At 37.6% G+C, this 27,311-nt stretch overlaps 1 protein-coding gene across 3 annotated transcripts in view; it reads left to right on the top strand.

The window, feature by feature from the left end:
• The window catches only part of TBC1D22B (TBC1 domain family member 22B), a 131,160-nt gene extending 104,896 nt beyond the window's left edge, over positions 1 to 26,264 (top strand). Inside the window, exons 8-12 of one of the 3 annotated variants that reach the window (XM_074236385.1) lie at positions 5,213 to 5,319; positions 8,174 to 8,249; positions 11,247 to 11,374; positions 12,348 to 12,443; positions 19,236 to 26,264. In XM_074236385.1, the coding sequence (XP_074092486.1) occupies positions 5,213 to 5,319; positions 8,174 to 8,249; positions 11,247 to 11,374; positions 12,348 to 12,443; positions 19,236 to 19,364 (536 nt within the window). In that variant the 3' untranslated portion in view covers positions 19,365 to 26,264. The other 2 variants (XM_074236384.1, XM_074236386.1) reach the window with 2 other exon arrangements.
• Positions 26,265 to 27,311: the final 1,047 nt, after the last annotated feature.

Raw genomic sequence — 27,311 nt, 5'->3', positions numbered from 1 at the left:
ATAAGTTAGCAAAAGTAGGTAGGAGGTTATAATGGAACATTTTTCTCCCACATGGATACTAGAAAAGTTCTAAACAGGACATCAGATGAAATAGAAAGAGAAGCAACCATATACTCTTCTATCCATACCAGACCTGCAAAAATAGAAAATGAGATGCCTTTGAACACTGGGAAAGGTCCCAGCATAATCTCAGGCAAACCCACTGAATCCAGCAGCACTCAGATTGGCATGATCTGGGAATACAAACTCCTCAGTGTTTTATGTATAGATACATCAAGAAAGGTAGAAACCAATAGCAGGAATCCCAGAATTTAATTACAGGACCGGATCCGCCCGCCCAATAGTGTTGGAAGAGATGGTGTCTGGCTCTAAAACAAAAACTGAAGCTTGAAATATGAATAAGCAGAATAAAACACTAGACAAAATGAGAAAATATATAATACAGGTTAAGAGATGCCCAGAACAAAAGAGTAACTTCAAACAACTGCAGTTCATACTTCAGAGGAAGGAAATAGTTTGGCCACAAGAGCTATAGAGTTATCTGGAAGAAGGGAAGCAAAAAGTTTTTTTTTTGTTTTCAGTTTTAGAAAGGTTTTATTTATTTTGAGTTTTACAATTCCCCCCCCCCCCAATCTTGATTCCCTCCCCCCCACCCCCATAGAAGGCAGTTTGCTAGTCTTTACATCATTCCCATAGTATGCATTGTTCTAAATTGAATGTAATGAGAAGGAAGAAACATAGTGTGAGATATGGCAGAATTATATAATAAGACAACATATTTTTTAAATTAAAGGTAATAGTCCTTGGTCTTTGTTCAAACTCCACAATTCTTTCTCAGGATACAGATGGCATTCTCTATCACAGATACCCCAAAAGAAGCAAAAAGTTTTAAAAAAAAAGAAAGAAGAGATAAGGGGGCAAATTGGAAGAAATAAATAGCTTAGCAAAGAAAGGAGAAAATTTTGCCCAAGTAAAACCTGGGTAATCTGAATAATAGAGTGAAACAGAGTTCAATGATTTTACAAAAACAATTGCCTCAGTTTTTAGTTGGTTCTCTAATATTTTCCAAAGAAACCATAATATGTTAGCAAACAGGAATAATTGTTCCTTCCTTTGCCATTATTTGTTCCCTTAATTTTTCTTATTTTATTACCACAGCTAGTGTTTTTAATACTTTGCAAAATGATAATGCTGACTTTGGGCAGCTTTACTTCTCTCCTGATCTTTTTAGAAAAGCTTCTAATATTTCTCCATCATAAATAATGTTGACTCCTAAGCTTTTGATAAATGTTTTAGATCATTTTAAAAGCCTTTTTTTACTTTCTGTCCTTTTAGCATATTTTAAGTGTAAGTGAATGCTGTATTTTAGCAGAGGACTTTAATCCATCTGCTGATGTAAACGTGAGTTTACTTTTATTTGTTATGCTAATTGCTTTTTGTTGATGAAATATCTTTTCCTTCAGCTTAGTTCAATTTAGCAGTAACATTATTGGATATTTTAATGCAAATTTTTTGCCAATTTTTTCCATCAATATTAATTAGTATAATTCCTCTCTGTTATCCTTAGAAATCAAGATCATATTTGTTTCATTGAAAGAAGTTAGTAAAGCATATCTTCTTATTCAATTAAAAACTTCTTAAAATTAATTATTTAAAATTAATAACCATTTTTTCGCCCTCCACCCTTCCCATTCTCCATTGCCATAAAGAAATGAGGAATTGGGGGCGGGGAGAAAGAGGAGGGAACAAAACCCTTATAACAAATATACATGGACAAACCTTAAATATTTTCTAGAGCAAATTACTCATAGAAGCAATATGTACTGCTAGGATTGTTTATTTTTAAAGTATTTGATAGAATTCAATTGTAAATTCATTCATCCCTAGAGAGTTTTTTGTGGGAATGATAATGACTTCCTCAGTTTCTTTTTTTACTTTAAAAATTTTTTTTATTATTTTACATATTGTAGATATTTATTCATTTCCTTTAGATTTTTCGGTTTTTTCCATAAGTGGCACTGTATTTTATTGTTTAGTGTTGTAGTTTCTAAAAATTTCTTAATTTCTTCTGTTGTAAATCTTTTTCACTATATTATACTGCCTCTTATTAGATCAAACAAATTACCTATGATAAACCATTAGCATTATAGTATTTAGAGTTCTCTTTCATTGTCAGAATTAACCAAATTTGTGTTAATATTTCCTCCTGACCCATTTTTTGTTTAATTTATAAATATTCAGTTCTGTTTATCTTTAATTTTTCATAATCTTGTCTTTCGCTTTTATTTTAGGATCCTTGGGAAACTGTGATATGGTACACAATGTGTTAGACTTGTAGCTTAGAAGATCTTTGTTGAAATACTGACTTTGACACTTAACACTCTCTGCTTTAGATGTGTTTTTTATCAGCTATAAATAATAGTTTTGTTTTTTAATCCATTCTGCAATTTACTTTCCTTCTATTAGTGAATTTGACCCTTGACATTTCAAGGGTATAATTGTTGATTTGGTTTTCCTATAAACCTTAGGCATCATAACTTTTTATTTTGGTTTTAATTGTTCAGCATTAGTCATAGTATAAATATTCATATATCACTCCTGACCTCATCAAACATGGTTGAAACTTTTTTACTTTACTCTGACAGTTCAGTCTTAAACAGACCCTATTCTTCTCCATGATGTCTGTCATTTGGGGTATTTAATTTAAAGCAAAATTATTTTACAATTCCCCTTACTCATTCCCATCAGAACTCTAGATAATCAAGTACTTTGTGTTCTCTTTTCAAGGGATCTGGCTTTTAAAATCCTAGCCATTTTTTAAAATGATTTTACACAGTTGTTTAATAAATGCTCTTGACTTCCCTATTACATTTAAAATCAAATCATCTTTTATTATTGTATTCAGGTCTAGATTATCTAGTTTAAATTTCATTTGTTTGATCCATTTGTATATCAGAGCCTCTGCCTAGTTCTGGAAAGGATTAAAGTCTGTGACCTCCTGGAGATCTATCTTTTTTCTATAATGGAATAGCCTCGGTTTTGCGAGATAATTAATCTTGGAGTGCAGACTCTTTTCTTATAGTATATCTCTTTTCAAGTCTTTCATTTTTTTTTTAGTAGTACATCTCTTTTCAATCTTTTTGATTTCTTGTCCTCATTCCATAGACTTTTGTCATTTGAATAGTGCTTCTTGAAATAAAAACTGCTTGGAAAACTCACAAATCTGTGAAATACTGGAAATTGTCAAGATAATTTTTTCAGTGTCAAATTTTATGCTTTTCTTTGTCAGCAACCTATGGATTCTATAAATTTTTTTGCCCTTAGTTCTCTTTTTTCAGTACTTGTAAGAAGTTTTCTGGTATAATGTTTTAGAGTATTCTTTTGTTCCTTCTTCCTTCTCTATAATTTTTCTTTCTTTTTGAACCACTTCTATATTATTGAGTTTTTTTACCATCTTTTATTAATTCTCTTGTTCATCTTGCTAAATTCTTCCTTCATCTATCTTATTTCTTATATTATACATGCCCCATCTTCCTTTTTATCTCTCAGTTGTGATATTAAATTATTTTAGAGGTTCTTGCAATAAGTTTATTCTCTTTTCTAGCAGAAAATTAATTATTATAATTTTATTCTTCCTTGATGCATACTTGTCCTAGCTTTTCCATACCACATAACATTTATTCATTGTTTTGGCAGCTATTTTCTGCTTATTCATTTTTTCAATTCTTGCTGTTAATTTTCCTGTAGACATTTCTTTCCTTTTGCTTTTATTCTCTTTTACTTTATTTGATACATTTGTTTTTATTTTGATGAGGTTTAGGGGAGCTGGTCTTAGGCATGACCACTTTTTCCACTTCATTTAGATGCCTAAATTTAAATACAACAGACATGAACAGCTAGGTGGTGAAGTAGATAGAAGACTCATCTTCCCAAGTTCAAATGTGACCTCAGATATTTATTAGCTGTATGATGCTGGCCAAGTCACTTAGCCTTGTTTATCTCAGTTTTTCTCATCTATAACATGAACTAGAGAAGGAATCATGGCAAACCCCTCCAGAAACTGCCACGAAAACTCGAAATGGGGTCACACAAAGTACAACATGATAGAAAAACAAGCAGAAAATAACAACAGGCTATTATATTGTATCTGTTATATTGTCTAAGGAATGAATCAACCTAGGAAATAGATCTTGAAGATTTTGAAAAACTTTTTATATTATTTGTAATAAGCTTTTCTTAGTCTATACCAAAGGGGTCAGTGTGGGTAAGGAAAGAAAAGGTTTTCTCACTATCTCTGCTCATCCTGACAGGCAGATTTTGGGGAGAAATGACTGCATACTTGTCAACTTTCCTTTAATACTAATTGTTTATCACAGGTAATTTGTTCGACTTAATATGAGCCAATGTAATATAGTGAGTTGAGGGCTAAGCTAGAAGTGAATCCTGTTTCTATTACTTCTGTTAGTCAAGAAACATTTATTAAGTGTGACCCTGGGGAAGTCACTTAATCTTTGTGTGCCTCAAGCAATTCCATAAGATTTTTCTACTAAATTAGAGTACTCTATTTCAATAAAGGGAGAAGTAACAGATGCTTTGCCAGTTTGTAATATGGCCTATTTATGTCAAATGAACTTTGGATCTAAAAGTATTTATTTATGACACCCAGGGACATACTACTATCATCAACAAAGTTGCAACATATAAATATTAAGATAATTCCTCAATAATGATAGTCTTTTAACTATTTGGTAACTCCTTCAAAATACCCTGATTTTCCTTTCATAGCTACCATTATCATGTGACAGTTTTCTACCACTCTCTAAACCTTTGAAATAAATGAATATTTCTCCAGAATGTGTTTAGGACACTAGAGTGTAATCTGTTTAATGTTAAATATTAAAAAGCTTCTTTTTAAACATTTAAAACAAACTCTTTTTTAAATAAACAAGAGCAAAAGTTGAATTTCTACATCTTTTTAGAGAAAGGAAGAGATGTGCTGGGCTAGAGAGTGACAACATGAGAATGGGCTTGTAGGGATATATGTCCATATGTGTTCTTGGGAGGGAAGGTGCAAGCTATCTTATTTTAATTAGTGGGTTAGTGTGGTTCTCCCTTATACTTGAGGACCCCAATGAAGACACTAGATTCTATCTCTCTCTCTCTCCATTTTTTAGATAAGTCCTCTGGACTCTCTTCACCTTTTGTTTTACAGAAGAGGATGTGGAGAACTTTGATGTGACAAACTTGTCTCAAGATATGCTGCGAAGCATTGAAGCAGACAGTTTTTGGTGCATGAGTAAGCTGCTGGATGGGATACAGGTGAGCTTCCCTTGGTCCAAGTCAGGATGACACCCTTTGTATACTTATTATCCTGACCTTCCTGAATGTTCTTCCTTTTCAGCAAAACTCCCATTGATCCCTTCCTCTTTTCCTCAAAATAAAACGACTTCAGGGAGAAAGTATGGAATAGTTTACTTGCTGTGTGGAAATCTCCACATGCTTTTTTACTAGCATGATGCCCTGTGGCATTATAGTCCAAAGCAGCCCTGTCTCATGAAGGCCATTATCAGCCTCAGTTTCAGGTCCCTCTCTTTCACTTTAGGTACCGGTCATTTGCACATAACTCAGATTCAGGCCTTCCTTTGTCCTTTCCCAATTTCTTATCCCACAGTTTGTTCAGCCTCTTTGCTGAACTAACTACTCCTAACTAAGGTCTTTAGTGGCCGATGGTGAATTACCCTCAGCCATTAAGCTATAAGGAAGGAGATTGGGAGGGATGAAGGAGGAAGTAAGACATGGTCAATGAGATCAATCCTGAAGACGCAGCTTCAGAATATCTTGTTCATCCATAACAGAGTAGATGAATTGCACTACCTCATTGGGTCAGAAAAATCTGCTTTTTGTCCTGCTGATAGGGCCTGGTTTTTCAGTTACAAAGTAGTATCATAATTCCTATTCCATTATGAACATAGATGAACAATAGTTGTTTTTAAAAAAAAGATTTAGAAATAGAATTTAAATAAGGGGAAGTAGGGTAGCTAGGTGGTGCAGTGAATAGAGCACCAGCCCTGGGGTCAGGAGTACCTGGGTTTTCCTGACACTTAATAATTACCTAACTGTGAAAATTAAATAAATAAATGAGGGGAAGCACTCAGGAAGACCTGGATTCAAATTCCACCTCTAACATTTATTGATTATATGACCCTCTACAGGTCACTTAATCCTTCAATATTTTAGGCAAATCTCTAAGACTGAGTTGCAAAAAAAAAAAAAAGATGCATTGGTAAAAGGAATGGAACTCAACCTTGATCTCCCTGTAACAACAGAATTCCAGGTACAGTCCCTATCCCCTCTTTAGGTAACAAGCATTGTGATGGATGATAGTTAGCCTTTGGGTCAGGATAACCTGGGCTCATCTGTTAGTAATCAAAGTAGCTCTTTTAAGACTAGACATTGGGGCAGCTAGGTGACGCAGTGGATAGAGCACAGCCCTGGAGTCAGGAGAACCTAAGTTCAAATCCAGCCTCAGACACTTAATAATTACCTAGCTGTGTGGCCTTGGGCAAGCCACTTAACCCCATTGCCTTGAAAAATCTAAAAAAAAAAAAAGAGAGAAAAAAGACTAGACATTGCAGGGGCAGCTAGGTGGCACTATGGATAGAGAACCAGCTCTGGAGTCAGGACCTTTAGTTCAAATCTAGGCTCAGACACCTAATAATTACCTAGCTGTGTGATGTTCAGCAAGTCACTTAACCCCATTGCCTTGCAAAAACATATATACATATAAGATGTTGTAGTGTAACTACTCATTTGTTTTGGCAGAGAGTCCTTCCACAGCCAGAGTGAGTACATTGATGAAATCATAGGACCACACTCATTCAACCTTCCTTTCCTGATATGTACATGTGTGTATACGTTAAATGGTGTCTCATAGATTTATAAGTACTTTAGCAGTTCCAGAGGAGAGGGAGTTTAATGAAGGCTAGAACAACACAGTAAGGCTTTATGTAGGAAGTAATATGTACTTCCATCATTGGTACATGTTCAACAAGTAATGAAAACTAGAATAAAGACAGTTTATGAAAATTATTGTTAAAATATCCTATGAGTAAAAAAAATCTTAGTTTGTTGGCAAAGAGTTAATTATCCATGATTACAAACTATTATTATGCTTCTTAGTATGCCTAGTTCAGAATAATACTTCTATTGGTGTTCAATAAGATTGTGTTTTAGAAAGTCTTGATTGCAGGATCATAGGAGTATGGCTGAGGTGTTAAATATTTGATACCATATCAAACGGATTCTTGAGCCCAGAATTTTATCCATTTAAAAAAATCAGCTTCACACACCTGTCCTTTATGATTGAATGATATCATGATTCATGTTGAAATCCTATTGATTTAATTGTGACAATGATAGAATATGGATTGTGATTTGAACCCAATCTTGAATTTCTTCCATTATAAAATTAAGGACTAGATGATCTTTATTTTTTTTTAATTTTTTTTTAGTTTTTGCAAGGCAATGGGGTTAAGTGGCTTGCCCAAGGCCACACAGCTAGGTAATTATTAAGTGTCTGAGGACGGATTTGAACTCAGGTACTCCTGACTCCAAGGCCGGTGCTCTATCCACTGTGCCACCTAGTGGCCCCTAGATGATCTTTATAAGATAACTTTTTGGCTCTGATTTTCTGAGTTCCTATTGTTCTGTGAAGAATGAAACAGGATTTGAATAGATAAAAAGACAGATAAAGGAATCAGTATCAGAAAAAAAAGCACAGAAAGGAGGAGCATGGTGTCTATATATTAAAATAAATTATATTTTTAGTCCTCCAAATCATTTCAATGAACCCAACCTTATTTTCCTTCAACCTTATTTCCTTTCCTAAGCTGTGTTGCTAATATATTTCCTTAGGGGTGCCTCCTTTCTTTTCCTTTATTTGCCCTAAGCTACATTAGTAAATAGTGCTCCAGATTATATTGTTCCTAAGAAAATTCCCATTGATCATTAGTAGCTTGGTTTGGAATGATGAAAATTAAAACTCATGTTTTATTTAAATGACAGCTTTTAGAGTGGGAACACAGTATATACTGTAATCTCCATGGTTATTTTTGAATGATCCTGGGCCCAGTAGTATTCAGACCTCCTTTAAATTTGCAATGTGTCATTACAGGATAACTATACCTTTGCCCAGCCAGGGATCCAGAAGAAAGTCCAAGCACTGGAAGAACTGGTCAGTCGGATTGATGGTAGGTCCAAAGGACATTGAATTTCCATCCAGAATAATTATCTTTAACCCCACACCACCCTGTGGTTGTCATCCTTTCCCAATTTGTCCATTATCATCATACATTATTCTGTTGTTTTCCCTCTGAACATACAGTGCTAGTAACAGGACACTCTTTTCCTTTGTTTTGTTACAAACTACTAAAAATTCCTTTTTTAGTACATTTTTCTAATGATTTAGTGATACCTTTTGTCATTATATTACAGTCATTTATGGACCCCAAATTCTCAGATTGTACTCTTCATTGCAATAATAGAACAATAAGGGGCAGCTAGGTGGCGTAGTGGATAGAGCACCGGCCTTGGAGTCAGGAGTACCTGGGTTCAAATCCGGTCTCAGACATTTAATAATTACCTAGCTGTGTGGCCTTGGGCAAACCACTTAATCCCATTTGCCTTGCAAAAAACCTAAAAAAAAAAATTATAGAACAATAAGCAAAAAATGAAAGCAAGCAAAAAAAATAAACACCCAAAAGTAGTCCAATAATAGCTTGTTTTTTTGTTTTTGTTTTTTAGGGTTTGTTTGGGGTTTTTTGCAAGGCAATGGAGTTAAGTGGCTTGCCAAGGCCACACAGCTAGGTAATTATTAAGTGTCTGAGGCCGGATTTGAACCCAGGTACTCCTGACTCCAGGGCCGGTGCTCTATCCACTGTGCCACCTAGCTGCCCCAATAGCTTGTTTTATTGGTGTGTTTTTTTTTTTTTTTATTTAGTCACCTGGACTTTCTGTTGATTCTCTTCTCCCTATCCCACAGTAGACCTCTCCCATATAACAGATCAGTGAAATAAAGCAAAACAAGTTCATATATTGACCATATTTGAAAATCTATACAAGTTTTAGTCTACTGCTTCTTTCTTGAAAAGTGAGGAGCATGCTTTACCAGCAGTCCTCTGAAGTCACCATTGGTCATTACTTTGAGTTGAGTAGAATTACCTTTCTAAAACATAGTTGTTTCATATTACTGTGTTATATAGAAATCTTCCTTAGTTTCCAGGTACTTTATCCATATGGAGTCATGTGATAATCTAATTCATGATTTTTGTATAATTTGAAATGATAAGAAGTGGCCACTAGGATGAAACTACTCTCAAAACCCCAGTTATATACTCTGAAGAAGAAAGCCATAATACTTACGTATTTAGTTTCTGATAGCCTGTTTCTTTGTATTTATATCTATTGCTTATGGTTCCCTTTTTATACCTCATACTATATATCATTAGCACCATCAGGAAAGGGGCATTGAGAGTTTTTATGAGATCCAAATGAGATAATATATGTAAAATATTTTCCGTACCATAAAACACTATAGAAATACTAACTTTAACATTATTATTATTATTATTATTGTTATTATTATTATATTTTATTTTCTATCCTCTTAGTGCCTAATAATCCAGACTCTCAAGTGAACACTCTTAAAAACTCTTTCCCTTGGCATAACTATAGATATGTGGGACCCAGGTAAAGTAAGGTGGTTAACTTCTGTTCTCAGCATTGTAGTGTTTGATAATAGAAGAATGGTGATTTAAAACAAAGATTTTCAGTATTACTGTTAAATAACATTTTAATGCCATAGTGAAGAAAAGGAGGGATCAGATGGACTCTGTATTTCTCTAGAATGCCAAACTTTTATTGCTTTATCTATCTAGAAACCCCATGAGATAGAAGTTAAATAAAGTTTCCACTCACCCTAAAGAAGAAATTTCCTTTAATAGAAGTGTCCATTAATGGAATCAACTGTCTCAAGAAGGAATAAATTCCCCTTCACTAGAATTAACCATTTTTCAGGCATGCTGTAGTGGTTATTCCTCACTAAATCTGACATTAAATTAGATGAACTCTGAAGCTCTCTAAAATTCTTTGATAATATCAAAAGTTTGGAATAACTTCTTGATTACTTGCCCAGGAAAATTCACAAGTTTAACCAAGTAACTAAACCTTTTGTCTTCTATTTTTACATCTGGGATACTCATACAGGTAATTATAACATGTGGTAAGCTAAATTTTTGTATTGACTGACTAGGATATATTTAATTCATGGGCAGTGTTGATGTGAAGTAGCTAGGAGGGAAAACATTTATATAGAATGAAGGAGAGGTCAGATTCCTGCCCCTCTACAACTTCAATCTTCATTTTCCATCACTCACCAAGTCAATTCTGCTTCCACAGAACTTCTCAAATCCCCTTTTCTCCATTCATAGCTATCAGTCTCATTGAGCCCCACATTATCTCACCCCTGAGCAACTACAGTAAGTTCCTAACTCTTCCCCCACTGTGGCCCTTCTTTCTCTTTGTCACTTCTATTTGCCTCAGTTTTCTCTGCTATAAAGAAGGGGATCCTAACAGCACCTACACCTTGGGGTTATTATAAGGGTTAGATGAGATGATAGTTGTAAAGTGCTCAGGGGGTGCCTAGGAGGCATTCCAACAGCACAGACCTGACCTTACTCTCAGAAAAGTTACCTTCCAAACACACCCCCCCCCCCTTTCCACTCTCACTCCAACTTGCCTTTCCAGGCTTTCCCTCTCAGGATGGGGTGGTTCCACCATGCAGGCTAACTCCCTGTGTCTCATCCATAACAGTCCGTCTCCTCTCCCTGTGTGTTCTTCTTGCCTCAGTCATAGGCCCTTCTCACCTCCACCTCTCAGAAGCCCTGGGTTTCCTGTAAAACCAAGCTCAGATTCTTTCTCCTGCATGAGACCTTTTTGGATCTTCCTCTTCTGCTTGTGCTACCTGTCCTTCAGATACGTTGTACTCACTTTCTCTGTCTTTTCTATTTATTTACATATGCAGATGTTATTTTCACTGACAGAATGTAAGATCTTTGAGATCAGGGGCTGTTTTTCCCCCTAGGGCCCGGTATGCTACCTAGCACATAATATTAAGTATTGGCAGATTCCTCCGCAGACCCAGTTCCACAGGTTATCCTGTTGAGCCCAATGACATTTTCTTGTTTTAGAACAGGTACACAATCACTTCAGGAGGTATGAGGTTGAGTATCTACAGTTTGCCTTCCGCTGGATGAATAATCTGCTCATGAGGGAGCTGCCCCTCCGATGCACCATTCGGCTGTGGGACACCTACCAGGTAAAGACACTGCCATGCTGAGGATACCTGATGGTGCTTCTCGTGGCTCCTTTGCTCTTAGCCCTTCTGGGCCTGCCAGCCAGAAGTTCAGACCCTTCAGCATGTTGATGCTATTAGTCCTATCTGACTTCCCCTTTTTGATCAATAAGGACTGCTTCCTACTATTTAATATGCCCTGCCCCTTATTGCCTTTTTTCCTTTTTTGCTCATTTTTCTCTTGACACCCACTGCATGATAGGCACTATTCCTTTTTTTTTTTAGGGTTTTTTTTTTTGGCAAGGCAAATGGGGTTAAGTGGCTTGCCCAAGGCCATCATCTTTCTCTCCTATCAATCCTTTCCCCCTCATTCTGTTGAAGTCTGACCTGTCCTTTAGAGTCCAACTCAAATGCCACCTCCTCCAGGAAATCTTCCCTAAGTTAGCAATCTAGATAACACTTTATTTTGTTTTGAGCTTATATTTCAGCCCACAACTAGATTATAAGTTCCATGAGTTCATGGATTGTTTTTTAGCTGAACTGTCTCCCCAACACTAAACATGGTGCCTCAGAATATTATATGGGCAGTTAAGCTTAAATTTAATGTTTGAACTACTTCTTGTTTATAACATCGAAGTTTGTCATAGACTCAATAAGGTATTTGCAATAAATAATTTTCAGCAGAAACACCTCCCTCCTCTCAGAGAGTATTAAGATGTAGGTTTTATATCAGTTTATTTGATTTTGCTGCTTTTCTTTGTGATAAGGGGAGGTTCCTGTTGGGGAAGGAGGCTGGTAAGGGCAAATATTGAGATATGTCTGTGAGGCAACATTAAAAGAAACTACTAAAACTTTTTTTTTAAAGACATATTCAGACGACCTTGATGTAAAGGGTTATTATATGGCTTCTACATTAATGTATTTTTATTTAGAGAAGAGTGGGACCTGGCACCTTCATCTGAGTTTGGGTTGCTGACTCTAGTTTTGTCCTTTCCAGTCTGAACCAGAAGGATTTTCTCATTTCCATCTCTATGTGTGTGCTGCCTTCTTGATTAAGTGGCGTAAGGAGATCTTGGATGAGGAAGATTTTCAGGTGAGTAGAAAGGAGCCTACTTTGGACTTGGATGTTGTTTTAGAGTATAGCATCACATCCTGGGAACTTGAGGCAAAGACAAAGAAACAAGTTTATTACTGGGTATTTATGTTTCATTCCACACACAGCTGGCTTATTGGGGAGATGGGCATGATTTTCCTTTTAGTTGCTATAATGGCTATGGGCATGATGTGATGTTACTGGAGGAGGCCTACCTCCCTACACCAACAGGTAGATTTCTACATTGTTAAGGACAACAATGTACTGGATTTAGAGTCAAGAAAACTGAGGTTCAACTACTACCCCAGATACTTATTAGCTGTGTGTGATCCAGAGCAAGTCACCTAGTTTTTCTGTGCCTCTGTTTCCTCACTTATAAAGTGGTAATTAGCCCTACCTCACAGGGTTGTGCTGATACTCTATATAAAACACTTTGCGAAACTTTAGATGTATAAATACAAAGTGCTAAATAAATATCAATTATGATCATCCTCTACTCTGCTAATAAGGGAATCAAGTAAGTATTGCTGTTGAGGAGACAGCAAAGCAGTCTGGCAGATTTGAGAGAGGTAGACTGAGGGAAGCAGAGACCTCTCATCCATGAGTCCCCCAGGGAGCACTCAGAACCAAGTAGAGAACAGGGGGAGACATCTGACTCCAGACCCTGCCTACAATTTGTGATCACCTCCAGGAGGAGCCTGGGAACTTTTTAATGCATGCATACCTTACTCCCTCTTGGTTTGGAGGGGACCCCATGGTGGAGTGTATGTTGTTATCCCAAAGACATGAGAACCAACTCTGTCAGCTGTGTCAGGGGCTCTGCCCTCATGAAAGCAGAGATCTTGTGGGGACACCGTCAGAATGAGGACTGTCTTTTAATTTTCTCTATATCCCCAGGGCTCAGCACAGTAAGTGCTGGCACATACTAGGTGATTGATAAATGTTCATTGATTGACTGACTTAGTAACTAAGTGGGAGAATCCTTCTTAGTAGGGGAGTTATCTAACAAGGATCGGGAAGGTCCTTTGTAATCAGGAGCAACATTTGACCTCCCAGGAGAAGGATAATTAGATAAAAATGACTGCAAGCATTTAATAAGTGCCTAATATATGCCTAGCCCTGTGCTAAACTCTGGGGATTCAGAAGGGAAGGGAGAGGGCCAGGAATGATAGTCGTACAGCACCTCTTGGTGGGGGGGACTCAGGAGCACACCAGGAGACTGGCCTGGTTCCCCCCCCCCCCAAAAAAAAATAATAGAAGGAGCAATATTCCAAGGTGAGAAGGCCATAGGGGAAGTTGAATGTCTTAGGTTGAGAAGGTCCAAAGCCTGGCCTAAAGGAGGATAAAAATAGGAGACTGCCCTTTGCCTGCTGGACAAAGTCAGGTCAGAACAGAGATTTTTCAACAAGAAGAATTTTGTGCCACAGGGAGGCTTATGAAAGTTGTGGGAACCTAATCAGCCCTGATGGTGATATTCAGGCTGTCCTGATGAAAGGAGGCTTCTAAATAATTATGGAACTGAAGCAGAACTTAAGGAATGTATGGGTCCATGCTACAAGGAGAGACCTAAGAACAGAGGGAACACAGAAGCATCTTGGGGCTCCCATACCAGACCAGTCATGTACTGACTAATAAGGCAAGTGTTTTCAAGGTGGTTATTTCCATTTCACTTGATGCCAGTATAATGAGGCTGGAGCAGGGACTCCCCATGCATAAGAGAAAGGGAAAGACAGTACCAGGCCTACCCAAATAAAGGATCTAGAAAAAGAGAAAACAGACTTTCAAGTTATTTCAAGTCTGTTCTGGACATGCTGCCAAGACTGCAACCTACTAATGAAAACTCATTGCCACTGCAGTGAGTGTTGTATGGTAGGTGTTAGAATTAAATGAGAAATATTCTGGGATGGTCTCCTACCAAATGTATACTTTCAAATGGAGTCTGATAAGAGAATCCCTGTGGGGGCAGCTAGGTGGCACAGTGGGTAGAACACTGGCCCTGGAGTCAGGAGTACCTGAGTTCAAATCCAGCCTCAGACACTTAATAATTACCTAGCTGTGTGGCCTTGGGCAAGTTACTTAACCCCATTTGCCTTGCAAAGAAACTAAAAAAAAAAAAAGAGAGAGAATACTTCTGAACCAGACTCACAGACCCATTTCAAATATGATGAAGTGCTTTTCCAGATCATCTGTGGTGATGATAGATGATTCTTGGTAAAGTGCACAGGTTTCCTGATATTAAGATATAAGTTTAGCCATATGGTTGTCAGATGTGTCACCTTAAGGGAAGTGATGATCAAACATGGACAATTTATGAAAAATATTACCTGATTTGGAATCAGAAGAACTGAGTTTGAATCACAATTCTCTTGCATAATAATAACCAGTACGACTGGTTCTCTACCCTCCCCTGGACCTCAGTTTCTTCATCTTTAAATTGAATTAAACTAATCCTGGAGCTCTTCTAACTTTGAATTCTATGAAATGATGAAGATTCATTTTTGGAAGTTTTTTGTGAAGTACCTTTCATATGCCAAAATATTCCAGTCACCTTTGTGGTATCAAAAAAGTGGGATTAAAGTAAATGCCCATTAAGCAGAAAATAGCTGGAAACAGTAGCATATGAATGTAATGTGATATTGTTATTAGACAGTGAATATGAGGAATTCAGAAAAGTTTAAGAAAACCTTATGAATTAATACAGCACAATTTGAACCAGAACACAATATATGCAATAGGTAAACAAAAACAATCCAAAGTCAGCCACATGTAATAACCAGTGTTGATTTCTGAGGACAGATGACGGTTGACACATGCTTCTTTTCAAAGAAGTGGGAGGTCTTCAATTAAGAGACTATTGGTCAATTTGGCTGAGCTCTTTTCCATGTTATAGTAGGGTATTCAGTAAGGGTGGCATGGGCATATTGTCAAAGGACTATGATGGAAAAACGAGAGGCATTAAGAAAAGTTCCCAAAAAACAGAATCTTAAAAAAGTAGGTGAAATGAGAATATAATTCTCCTATAGTTCTCTTCCTATGCTGGTTTCCTGATTTCTTTCTCAAATTACCCATTTGCTTATTTTGCTTTCCAGTTCGCATCTGAGTGTTTTATATTTACTTGAACTCTACTTTGGACTACTAGGATGAAGATGAAGCAGGCAGTTCCCCCCACCCTCCATTTTATATATGAAGATTTGAAGCCCAGGGAGCTTGTGCCTTGATCTTAGTCATACAGGGAATAAGTAGCAAAGCTGGGACATGAACTTGCAAGGTCCTCCTCTGTTAACCAAGGACTTCATTCTTAAGCTCTTTCCACATCATTCCTGTTCATTCATATTTTGTAACCATGGAGGTAAACACCTAAACATATGGGATCTGAAGGGCCAAATGGAGCATTACATAGTGCCTTTGTAAGAAGATCCCAAAAGCTAGCATTCAGATTGATAGACTGAAATCTGAGACTTGTAAGGTAACAGCTTCTAAGTTTTCAGGTCCTGGAAGAAAGATGGAACACCACATTATCTATGATTTATCAGAAATCTGAAGATTTTTGGAAATAGATGGAACTTGTGGAGGAATGTTGGATTCCACTTGAACCAAGTTTCTGGTGCTAAAATTACCCCCCCCCCCCCACAATGGCTAAAGTTTCCACACTCAAATTGGTGAAAGTTACAGCTCTGAGCAGGGGAAATTGATATTGACCCCACTAAGATAGTTTAAAGAGAATTTGGTGAAATATTGAGGAAAATTATCTATCCACTTAATTAATTTACCAGTAAATTGTGGGGAATGACTGAACCAAAAGTTTATAGAAACTTCAATACTAATTCCAGGTGCCTAAATAAAATAAGTGAACTGAATTACTCAGAATTTCTTGATAGAATCTCCTTTATGTATCATTGGTGTCTCAGAAATTTGATGGAAGATAGGAAATTACTATTGAGAGTCTTAAGAGTTGGAAAGAATCTCAGAGAGACCGTCTAATTCAACTTGTATCTGATAAAGAAGTATTCCTTCTTCCCTCAAGAATTCTGATAAATGCTGTCATTTAGTCTCGATTTGAAATTTCTAGAGATGGACAACTCACAAATTCCCAAAGTATAATCCATTCCACTTTTGAACAGCTCTCATTGTAAGTGAGTTTTTCCTTTTGTTGAGCTAGTCAACTGTAAGTTGTAAGTTCCTGTAAGTTCCCATTAGTTAATCTAATTCTTCCCAAGCAGGTCAAATCCAATCCTGCCTCCATGTGATAGCTCCTCAGATGCTGCCAGGGCAAACACTATAAGAAGGATTGAAGTGGATAGATAAGAAAAGCAGCAAAACCAGTGTTAGAACAAGAACTGTTGAACAAAGGAAGTGCCCTGTGATCAATTCTGTCTTTTAATAAAATTTTAGAAGTGTTTATTTTACAATTCCACCAACAACTTATTTTGAAATTTTAAATGAGATCCCAGAAACTGCAAAAAAATTCAAGCAGTAGTAAATGTGCCTTATTACTTAAGTATCCACAGACATACTGATATAATCACCCTAGAAGGTGATAGAATCACTAAGAAGGAGGAACTTTTCAGAACTAGATGATTTAGGATTTGCAAAGAAGGGAAATAGTAGATTGTTGAATTTTGTGCAAGACTTGATCTTGGTAGTATCCATGGGACAATCACAATGTAATAATGATCACAGCAGTCAATTCAGTATTATACTTGGAGAGGAAAATTATTTTTAAAAGGACTTGTCTTTATGAACTTTGAGGGGTGATTGGTTATGCATTTTAGTCAAAGAAGTCACTGGAGATTTCTGAGCAGGCAGATTACCTTGTCAGCTTTTGAATGTTTGTTCTTAGTGTGTAAAGATTGCCTAGACTGGAGTAAAAATAGAAATGACTTCTTTGCATAGAAATGATTGATTATGGGAAAGATTTTCTTTTCTTGCTTCCCTTTATCTTGGTTATTTTTTAAAATTAAAGTTATCAGGGGCTGCTAGGTGGTATAGTAGATAAAGCACCGGCCCTGGAGTCAGGAGTACCTGGATTCAAATCCAGTCTCAGACACTTAATAATTACCTAGCTGTGTGGCCTTGGACAAGCCACTTAACCCTGTTTGCCTTGCAAAAACCTAAATAAAAAAATTAATTAATTAAATTAATCTTTCCTATTTCAATGAGTAATGTAGTAGTCATTAAAATTTGTAAATGAATAGTAATTATGAAATTTTACACTATCTTTTTAAAGCATTTCCTTATCTATTCCCTTTTTTAAAAATTATTCCTGTAGTTACTTCCAGGGAGGACAACTTGTGACCTCTTCATTTTAAAAAATGATAAAACCAAGGTTTGAGGTATTCAGTATCTGATGTAGGTTCTTAGAGCAGAATAAAACCAAATGAGACTCAGATCCCAGATCATCTGTCTTCTGGTGTTCTTTGGAGCCAGGTAACCAGCATAAGCAACCTACACCACATTGCCCAGCTCTGCTACCATTTATTAACTATATGGAATCACTTAGAGCAGTGAGTCATTTAGCCCTTTTGAGTCTCAGTAAAATGAGGTAGATAATATTTTTACAACATATTTTACAGGGTTGTTGTGAATAAAAAAATGAAATTGTTTATGTAAAATGGTATGTAAACTTTAAAGTACTATGTAAATATCAGCTATTAAGGTAAAAGAAAAAAAAGGGGAGGAAGACAAAACAAATTAGAAAGGGTGCTTCACTAAATTCAAGTATTTACTAAGTTCTTACTGGGGCTGTGTTGTAGGGAAGATGCAAATTTTTGGTCCCTAACTTGAAGGAATTTACAATCTATAATGCAGGAGTGCTCAACTTTTTTTTTTTCTGCCATGGATCCCTTTGGCAGTCTGATGAAATGTACAGACTCCTCAAAAAAAGCATTTTTTTAGGTTTTTTTTTTTTTGCAAGGCAAACAGGGTTAAGTGGCTTAACCAAGACCACACAGCTAGGGAATTATGAAGTGTCTGAGGTCACATTTGAACTCAGGTCCTCCTGACTCCAGGGCCAGTGCTCTATCCACTATCACCTAGCTGCCCCCAAAAAAGTATTCTTAAATATATTAAAAATCTGAAGTCTATCCATCAACCCAAGCTTTCGTAGGAGAAAGAGGATCTATGCAAAAATATTTATAATATAAAATAGCATGTGAGATTATAAGAAAAGTACAAACTCCTGAAGGAGTTTGATTGTGTCACTTCTCTTCCTAAAAATCCCATAGCTCCCTTTTCACTCTTAAGTTCAAATGTGAACTCATCTCTTTGACATTCAAAACTCTTCACCACCTGACCTTCACATACCTACCCAACTTTAGAACATAGAATTCCCCTACACTCATTTTTTAAAATTTTTATTTAAGGCAGTGGCATTAAATGACTTCTCCAAAGTCACACAGCTAGGTAATTATTGTCTGAGGTTGAATTTGAACACAGGTCTTCCTGATTCCATTACACAAGCTGGCTTTCCCCTTGCCTGGCACATAGAATTTAATAAATGTTCATTTATTGATCTATTGATTGGAGGACATTGATTTCCTCTCTTCTCCCCTCCCCCCAAGTAGAATATTAACCCTTTGAGGACAAGGATCGTTTAATTTTTGCCTTTATATCATCACCAAGTAGCCCAGCATCATGATCTAAAGGAAATAGCAGCTGTAGTTTGGTGAATGTAGAAGGAAACATCTGTGTCTTTTGGGATTTTGTGAGCAGGAGAGATGATCAAATTTGTATCTGGGTCCTTAACAGTGGGACAGTTGGCATTCTTGTATAATAAAACTTCTTATATTTCAGGGTCTCCTCATGTTATTGCAAAACCTGCCTACAATACATTGGGGCAATGAAGAGATTGGCCTTCTCCTGGCAGAAGCATACAGACTGAAATACATATTTGCTGATGCTCCCAATCACTACCGTCGATAGGTGCTGCCGCTATGCAGAGACCTGGACTTCCCCCATCACTGATGGCAATCACTGTGGCAATTGTTTGAGCCCTTGGACCCCAAGCCAGGAACCACTCCCACTGTAAAAAGCTCACATCAGCCTAGGTCTTCACTTTCTGTGTGCCTGTATACCACTCCATGTCTCTGGATGTGAGTCTTTGGGACGTCAGTATTTTTATGTAGGTAGGTTCACTTCTGGGAGAGGGTGGAGAGTGCAGGATTGTCTCCTGTCCAGAGAGGAACTAACAAAGCAAGGTGAAGCCTCAGGGAGTGTGCTCAATCGCGCCCCTGCTTTGCCTGGCTATCTCTTGTTACCCTGCTCTGGCTGAGTCCATTGCTCTTCAGAAACAGCTTGATCTGACCACAGGTAACAATGCCTTATGTTATTAAGACACCTGATCTCCAACATTCTCTCACTAACTTCACTCTGGCCTCTGCCCAGTGATGGACAGCTTTCTAGGACCATTTTTATCAGATGATAGATGCGTTGAGGCAAAGAGCTTTCCTGAGAGTATCTGGGAAATGCAGTGCATTTAAGGGCTGGGAACATTGATTTTCCCTTTATTCACCCTCATGTGGGCATGTGTGTCTTTCTGTGTGTGTATGTGTGTGTCTGCGTTTGCATGCATGTCTGTATTGGCATGTGTGCACACCCTCAGGGCAAGTTGTCCGTTTGTGTCTAGAATAACCCCTTCATAATCAGCTGTGAAAATCCCAAGTGAACAGGTATACAGGATGGGGGTGGGAGGGAGAGGGACTTTTTGCACCTCAGATCCTTTCTCCTTTGTGACACTCCTAGGCATTTTGTGTATATTGTGTTCTTATGTATATGGGTAAAGATGTAAAATATATGTCCTCTTTGTAGCAGATATGATTTTATATTTATAATGTGCACCCATGTTTGAAGCCAATCTCAGTCCATTGCAGTAGGTATTCTATCTGCCAGATTTGGAAGGTAGAGAATTTTGCCTACACACTAGCACATTTGAAATTAGTAAGTTTCTCTCCTAACAAAATGCTGAGCTCTAGGTTTGGTTTTGCAGGTGGGAATGACGTTTGAGAAGAGCTATTCAGAGCCAGGGATTCCAGGGGAGTAGGTTGTACTTCCCCTAGCAGCAATTCCTGGACATGCATTTGCTTCTCACCGATTCCCTCAGTCTTCCTCTTCCTTCTTTACCTGGTCCTCCCTGTAGTAGTTTCTGCTCTGCTCCTCAGGCTCCTCTCCCATTCCCTGGGGATAGGATTCCTTGAACTTTAGTACCCTCTTTCAAACAGTATTGGTAGCAGAGGCAGAAACAGGTTTGTGGGGTTTTTTTTGTCCCTCCCCCTCCCTTTGTATCTGAAGATTGTGGTTGTTTTGTTTTTTCTTTTTTAATCTTAATTCTGCATTTTGTTCAGAATGGAAACTGTGACTGTCAGTGCCAAGGGGAAAGGAGGTGTGGTGTGCACCCTGGGTTTTTTGGCTCTTATTCTCCAAAAGAGCTGATGTCCCACATCTCCCTGCCCCCCACCCCCATCTCAGCCTCCTCCCTAAGAACAGTGTGCTGTGGGTTATGGGGGTAGTCAGTAGAGAGCAGCAATCTTAGAAAACTCAGCAGTGGCCCCCTGAAGATGACTCCCACCATATTAATTGCCAAAAAACTCCAACAATTCTGGCACTGTGTTGTCTTCCTCATCTGGAGCTGTTTCTCAGGCATTCTTCATAGCCCTTTCCTCCCCACTTTCTGTGGCATGGGAGCCTCAGGTGGTCCCTATCCAAAGGTAGAGGGCTGGTGGTCCTTCTTCAACTGGATTAAAGAAAGACACTTGTGTTCCCAAGTGGTGGTTTTATTTTTTTAGTTTTTATGTTTGTATGGGAAATTGTGGATAAAGTGAAATTATAAATAAATAGTGAATTTCCTCCTCCATTTGCTGATTTTTCCTCCTCTGAGATCATGGATATTGAGGACTTAAGGATTTGTCTTCAATTCTTGGATTATGACATTATGAGTAATAGTAAAAATAAGAAGTGAAGTTCATTTTGGGTCATAAGAGGAATCAGGAACTTCATCAAGCCCTTTGGGGTTCTAATAATGTTAATATAATCAATCCTACAGAGTTGAGTTTTAAGTTTTTTTAATCTAGACAAGAGATCTCCCAGATTTTTTGATAATGCACTAAATGATAAAAAATGTTGATGCATACCCCCATCAAATGTCTATTTAGATACTTCTAAATTACATGTGTTATTGAACTAATAATTAAGTACCTCATAAAATTTACATAAGAAGTATTTTAAAAGAATACAATAAAGATGAAATCACATTTGACCTAAAAACTGATAGGAAGCCACTGGGGTTTGAATAGAGTTTCATTTAATCACTGTTGGCTTTGTGGAGAATGACACAGTGAGGTGAGGATTGAGACAGGATGACCACCATATCTGGGGGGGGGCATAAACCTAACCCCTTTATTTTGCAGATTGGGTTACATATATCTGGTAAGTGTCTGAAGTAGACTTCTGAGGCCTTGGACAAGCGTGATGGTTTTGTGAGTCAGAACGGGGACAAGAGGAATATAATGCCATGGTTGAGATCTTATGTTAAGGATGGCAGTATCCTCAACAAAAATGGGGAAGTTCTGAAGAATGATGAGTTTGAAGATAACCCAAAAGTCATCTGCATAAAACAGATAATGATTAAACTCATGGAAACTGATGAAGTCACTAGATGAGAAGAAAAGAGGGTTCAGGACAGAGCCTTCCATTCCACCAACAGGAGGCATGATAATGGATGATGACCAATAAAGATGCCTGAGGAGGTGTGCTCAGACATATAGGAGGAGACCAGTGTCCATATTCCTAAGAGAAAGTAATTATTGAGGACAAGAAGGTAGTTAAATGCAGAAAGATTTTTTTAAAAGAATGAAAATGAGGGGAGGGATCAAATGTGGCAATTAAAAAAGCAATTTCAAGGAGTAAAGGGGAAGGTTGAGAAGATGCAGGGTTTAGCTAGAAGATTCTGTCAGATTTCCCCCCCTTTTTTTCTTATGAAATAGTCTTAAATTGTTAAGTACATTCCATCAACAATTACAGATGGTTGACCTAACTAATAGAGCCTTCTGGAAATGTTTCCTACTCTTCAGAAAATGTACTACAGAATCACATTACAGTTGAAGGTGGAGCTTTCCTGTATACAATATGGGGAAATTTAATGTCCAACTTCAGCATGACTATCCATCTTTCTAGGAATTTCCATCTTTTCTCCAATCTCTTTGTACCATGAATATTCTAAAAGAATATAAAATATGGCAGATACTAACAAAGTTTCCAGGACTGGTCTGAAAATAGATTATAGATTAATTATAACTATTTATTGATGGGGACTAGCTTAGCTTATTGGCAGAGGCTTACAAGATTAACCACAGGGTAATGTATTTTTGGCAGCCTTAAAACATACAAGTCACAAAAAGGTTGCTATCAGCACAAATGGAGAGAGGCTCCACCGCAATGAAATCCGAGATCTTTAAGTATATGAAATTGCTAACAATATTTTCTCTTTTTGTATTTGTGATATTGGTGAAGAAAATAATGGACTCTTAATTTTTCCTCATATCATTCACTGATGTTGTCTTTGTGAAGGAAGGTAATTGTAGAGACACCTATTCTGACATCATTATTGTAACTAATGTTACATAGCATTTCCTAGGTGCCAGGCAACTTCACCTCTTATCAAATCTCATTTGATCCTCATAAACTAGCTTAGTGCTATTATTATCATCCTTATTTTTTCAGATAAGGAAACCGAGGCAGGATTTGAATACATGTCTTCCTGACTAGAAGTCCAACACATTCATTGCAAGAAGTAACTACTAGACCATTTGGGTATTTTTGTCTGTATTGATATACCAATGTATGTATTCCAAACTAAAGGTGACTATATCTGACTTGCAGTTAATGGGATCCTGAGTGTGTTTACCTGTTGGTAAATTGATCAGCTGCTGTTGCTGGTGGTGATGAGGAAGGTAGTCTTCCCTTCACAATAATTGAGTCTCCAGAATTAAACATCAATTGGCCCCTTCTGCATCCTTTCACTAAGCTGTGGAGAGAGCTTCCATATTTCTCTTTACTCTTCAAGCTATCACAGCCAAGTCCACATAATACTTCTCATGTCTGTGTGTGTGTGTGTGTGTGTGTGTGTGTGTGTGTGTGTGTCTGTGTGTGTGTATGGAGAGAGCATCTTAAGGTTTGCAAAGCACTTTATTGTCTCATTTGAGATCTATTTACTATTTCTTTTGAACCTTATAACCTGTACAGTAGGTACTATTACCCCCCCATTTTTTTCAGATAGGATAACAGGTTCAGAGTTCAAGGACTCTTCAATCACATATCTAGTTTAGTATGTAAGGTAGAATTAGAACATGAGTTCTCCTGAATTTAAGACCAATGATCTATCCATTGGCATACACTATGCTTGACTCACCTTGGTACATGTCTAGAGAACCACAAGCTGAAATTTCAGCTTATAAAATTTCAAAAAATTGAAATGGTAGCAGATGTACTCTTTTTGAAATTCTTATGCCCAATTTTCTTCTTTTGCCAAAGAGAAGTTTTTTGACCTCTCTATGACTTTCCTGAGTATCAGTCCTCATGGGGTCGTCTGGGAGGAAGTCTGTTTGAGTGAATGGCAAGATATCCAACAAATATTGTCTAAACTTCAAGAAAGGTTCAGAAAATATTAATCAACCTTATTCTGTGCAAGAATGCTAAGCACTCTGAATACAAAACCAAATGATAATTATGAAGAAAAATAGTTGGAAAGAAGAGATATGAAAAGATATCCCCATCCTACCCCTTCACAGAGATGGAAGATCCACCAATGTACACTGCACATATTTTCAGATTTCTTTTGATCACTGATCAGTTACGATTTTTTTTCTTTTTCATGCCTTTAAAAATACTATTTGTTGGAGGAAATTATGGTAATGTAAAAAGCCAAAAACATCAATAAAAACTTGTTTTAAAAAATGAAACACATTCAAGAAACCTACAACTTTTTGAGATGTAAATAAAGGAATGAGAGGATGAATCATTTACTGGGTGCTTATTTTATGCAAAGCATAAAAGTCTCCATGTTCTCAGGGATCTTCCATTCTAACAGTAGGAACAATCATAGAACTTTTTCAACTGCTCAATCAGATGGGAAAGAACTTAGGGTACACAGCAGTAAAGCAGATTGGAAATGCCTCTTTAATATTTCTGACAAAAACCTGCCATTTTCTAATTTTGATCCACTTGATAGTCATAAAGACTTTGGTAACAAGAATTTTGTTTTCTGAATCCAGTAGTTGTTGCTGCAGCACCTGCCATGGCAGTTTCCAGGCTTCTCCACGGATGCTGTTTCTTAGACTGGAAATAGCTCTTCCCAAAGGCTTCTTAGTACAATCTTCTTTGGACTCTGTGGAGAAGGTGATGCTCAAGATGGTAGTGGTAGTTTGACTCATCAGATGCAAGCTACTTGTCTCTACTGCTTTAACTGTCGTGTGTGTGCGTGTGCGTGTGTGTGTGTGTGTGTGTGTGTGTGTGTGTATCGGGTGGCAGTTTTTGGAAATGTCTGACCCCCTCTCAACAGGACTTATTTATTTCCCACAGATGACTGTGATGACTGGGCTGGAAGTGGTAGTTCTGGTGTGGCTAATGGGCTCCTGAGTCAATTTACCTGTTGGTAGATTGATCAGCTGCTGTTGCTGGTGGAGATAGCCTCCCTTCACAATAATTTTTCCCCTTAGTGATAGCTATAGGACCAAATAATGATTAAAGTGGTACTGCTTTCCTCAAGTTTGATCCTGTCTCTCAGGGTCTGAGGGCAGATGGTGTAAGGTGATGGTAGTGGTGATCTAATTTACCTGAAACATACTGCCTTCAGGCTCTCAGAGTTCATTGTATGAATTATATACATACACACATATATGTAAATACACAAAGAAAAATAAATATTAAACAATCCACACAATGAAGACAATTTAAATGGAAAGAAAAAAAAACAAGTCAAAAGTGAACATTGCAAAAGTTACAAAGACTTAAACGTGATTCCAAAGGAAAAATATGTGAAGACACCAAGCCCCACCCCATCCCTACTCCTTTTTGGAAGTGAAATGTTCATGGGTGGGGTTCCTTGTACATACTTCAATTATCTGTTTTGATAAGGGTTGATTTGCCCAAGGATACCAGCTAAGTATCTGGCCTAAATTTGAACTCAAGACTCCAGGGCCAAAGCTCTGTCCATTGTGTCACCCAACTGCCCCTCTCTTTTCTTTTTAATATTGCTATATGGGATATATTTTCCAGAGAGGGAGTTGGAAAATGATACTGAGAAATTTTGATACTATTAAAAAATAAGAAAATACAAAATACATGCAAAATTCCTTCAAGAAAGGTGGAGTCAGGAAATTTCTTTTGTTTAAAATGACTACTTTAAAGTAAATAAGGACTTCTAAGAGGTGATGATGAAGGAGTACATAGAAAACATGGAGCAGAAATAACCTGTAGGAAGTCATAGAGGAGATGAAGTATTCTGTGAAAGGAGAAACTAACCCTAATGCTAAACCTAACCCTAACCCTAATTTCTAACCCTAACCCTAACTCTAAACCTAACCCTAACACTAACACTAATTTTTATCGACCCCAATGCTAACTCGAACCCTAACCCGAACCCTCAGACTAATTTCCGACCCCAACCCTAACCCTAACCTGAATTTTTCCAAACCTAATCCTAACCCTAACCCTAATCCTAAACCTAATTTGCCAAACCAGAACCTTAACCCTAACCCTAACCCTAATTTCTAACCCTAACACTAACCCTAATCCTAACCGATCCGATCCCTAACCTTAACCCTAACCCTAACCGTAATTTTATCCAACCCTAACGCTAAAGCTAACCCTAAAGCTAACCCTAAAGCTAACCCTAACCCTAACCCTAACCCTAACCCTAACCCTAACCCTAACCCTAACCCTAACCCTAACCCTAACCCTAACCCTAACCCTAACCATAGCCCTAACCCTAATTTTCCAAATCCTAACCCTAACCCTAACCCTAACCCTAACCTTAACCCTAATTTTTTCCGACGCTAAAGCTAAACCTATCCCTAACCCTAATCCTAACTGATGTGATCCCTAACCCTAACACTAACCCAAATGCTAACCCTAAACTTAACCCTAACCCTAACCCAAACCCTAAACCTAACCGGAACCCTAACCCTAACCCTAATCCAATCCGATCCTGACCCTAAACCCTAAAACTAACAGTAACCCTAAAGCTTTCCCGTAACCCTAAAACTAACCCTAACTGTAACCCTAATTTTTTCTGAACCCTAACCCTAATTTCCAATCTGCTCAGATACCTAACCCTAACCAGAAATTTTCCAACCCTAATTCTAATCCTAACACCCTAATTTTCCGAACCCTAACCCTAACCCTTACCTAACTCGAACCCTAATGGTAACCCTAACACTTACCCTGACCAATGTGATCCCTAACTCTAACCCCAACTCTAACCCCAATTTTTTCCGAACCTAACCCTAACCCTAACGCTAACCCTAACCCTAATCCTAACACTAACCCTAACACTAACTGTAACCTTAACCATAAAATTGACCACAACCCTAACCCTAACTCTAACCCAACTCTAAACCTAAACCTAACGCTAACCATAACCCTAACCCTAACCCTAACACTAACCCTAACCCTAACCTTAAAGCTAACTAACCCTAATCCTAAGCCTAAACCTAGACCCAAACCTAATGCTAAACCCTAACCATAACCCTAACCCTAAGCCTAAGCCTAAGCCTAACCCAAACCCTAACCCGAATTTTTCCGAAACTAATCCTAACCCTAACCATAGCCCTAACCCTAATTTTCCAAATCCTAACCCTAGCCCTAACCCTAACCCTA

Source organism: Macrotis lagotis, chromosome 5 (genome assembly GCF_037893015.1).
Source record: "Macrotis lagotis isolate mMagLag1 chromosome 5, bilby.v1.9.chrom.fasta, whole genome shotgun sequence".
NCBI classification, from domain to species: domain Eukaryota; kingdom Metazoa; phylum Chordata; class Mammalia; order Peramelemorphia; family Peramelidae; genus Macrotis; species Macrotis lagotis.
Note: the sequence above shows the minus strand (reverse complement) of the source record. Positions and strands in the feature narration are given on the sequence as shown.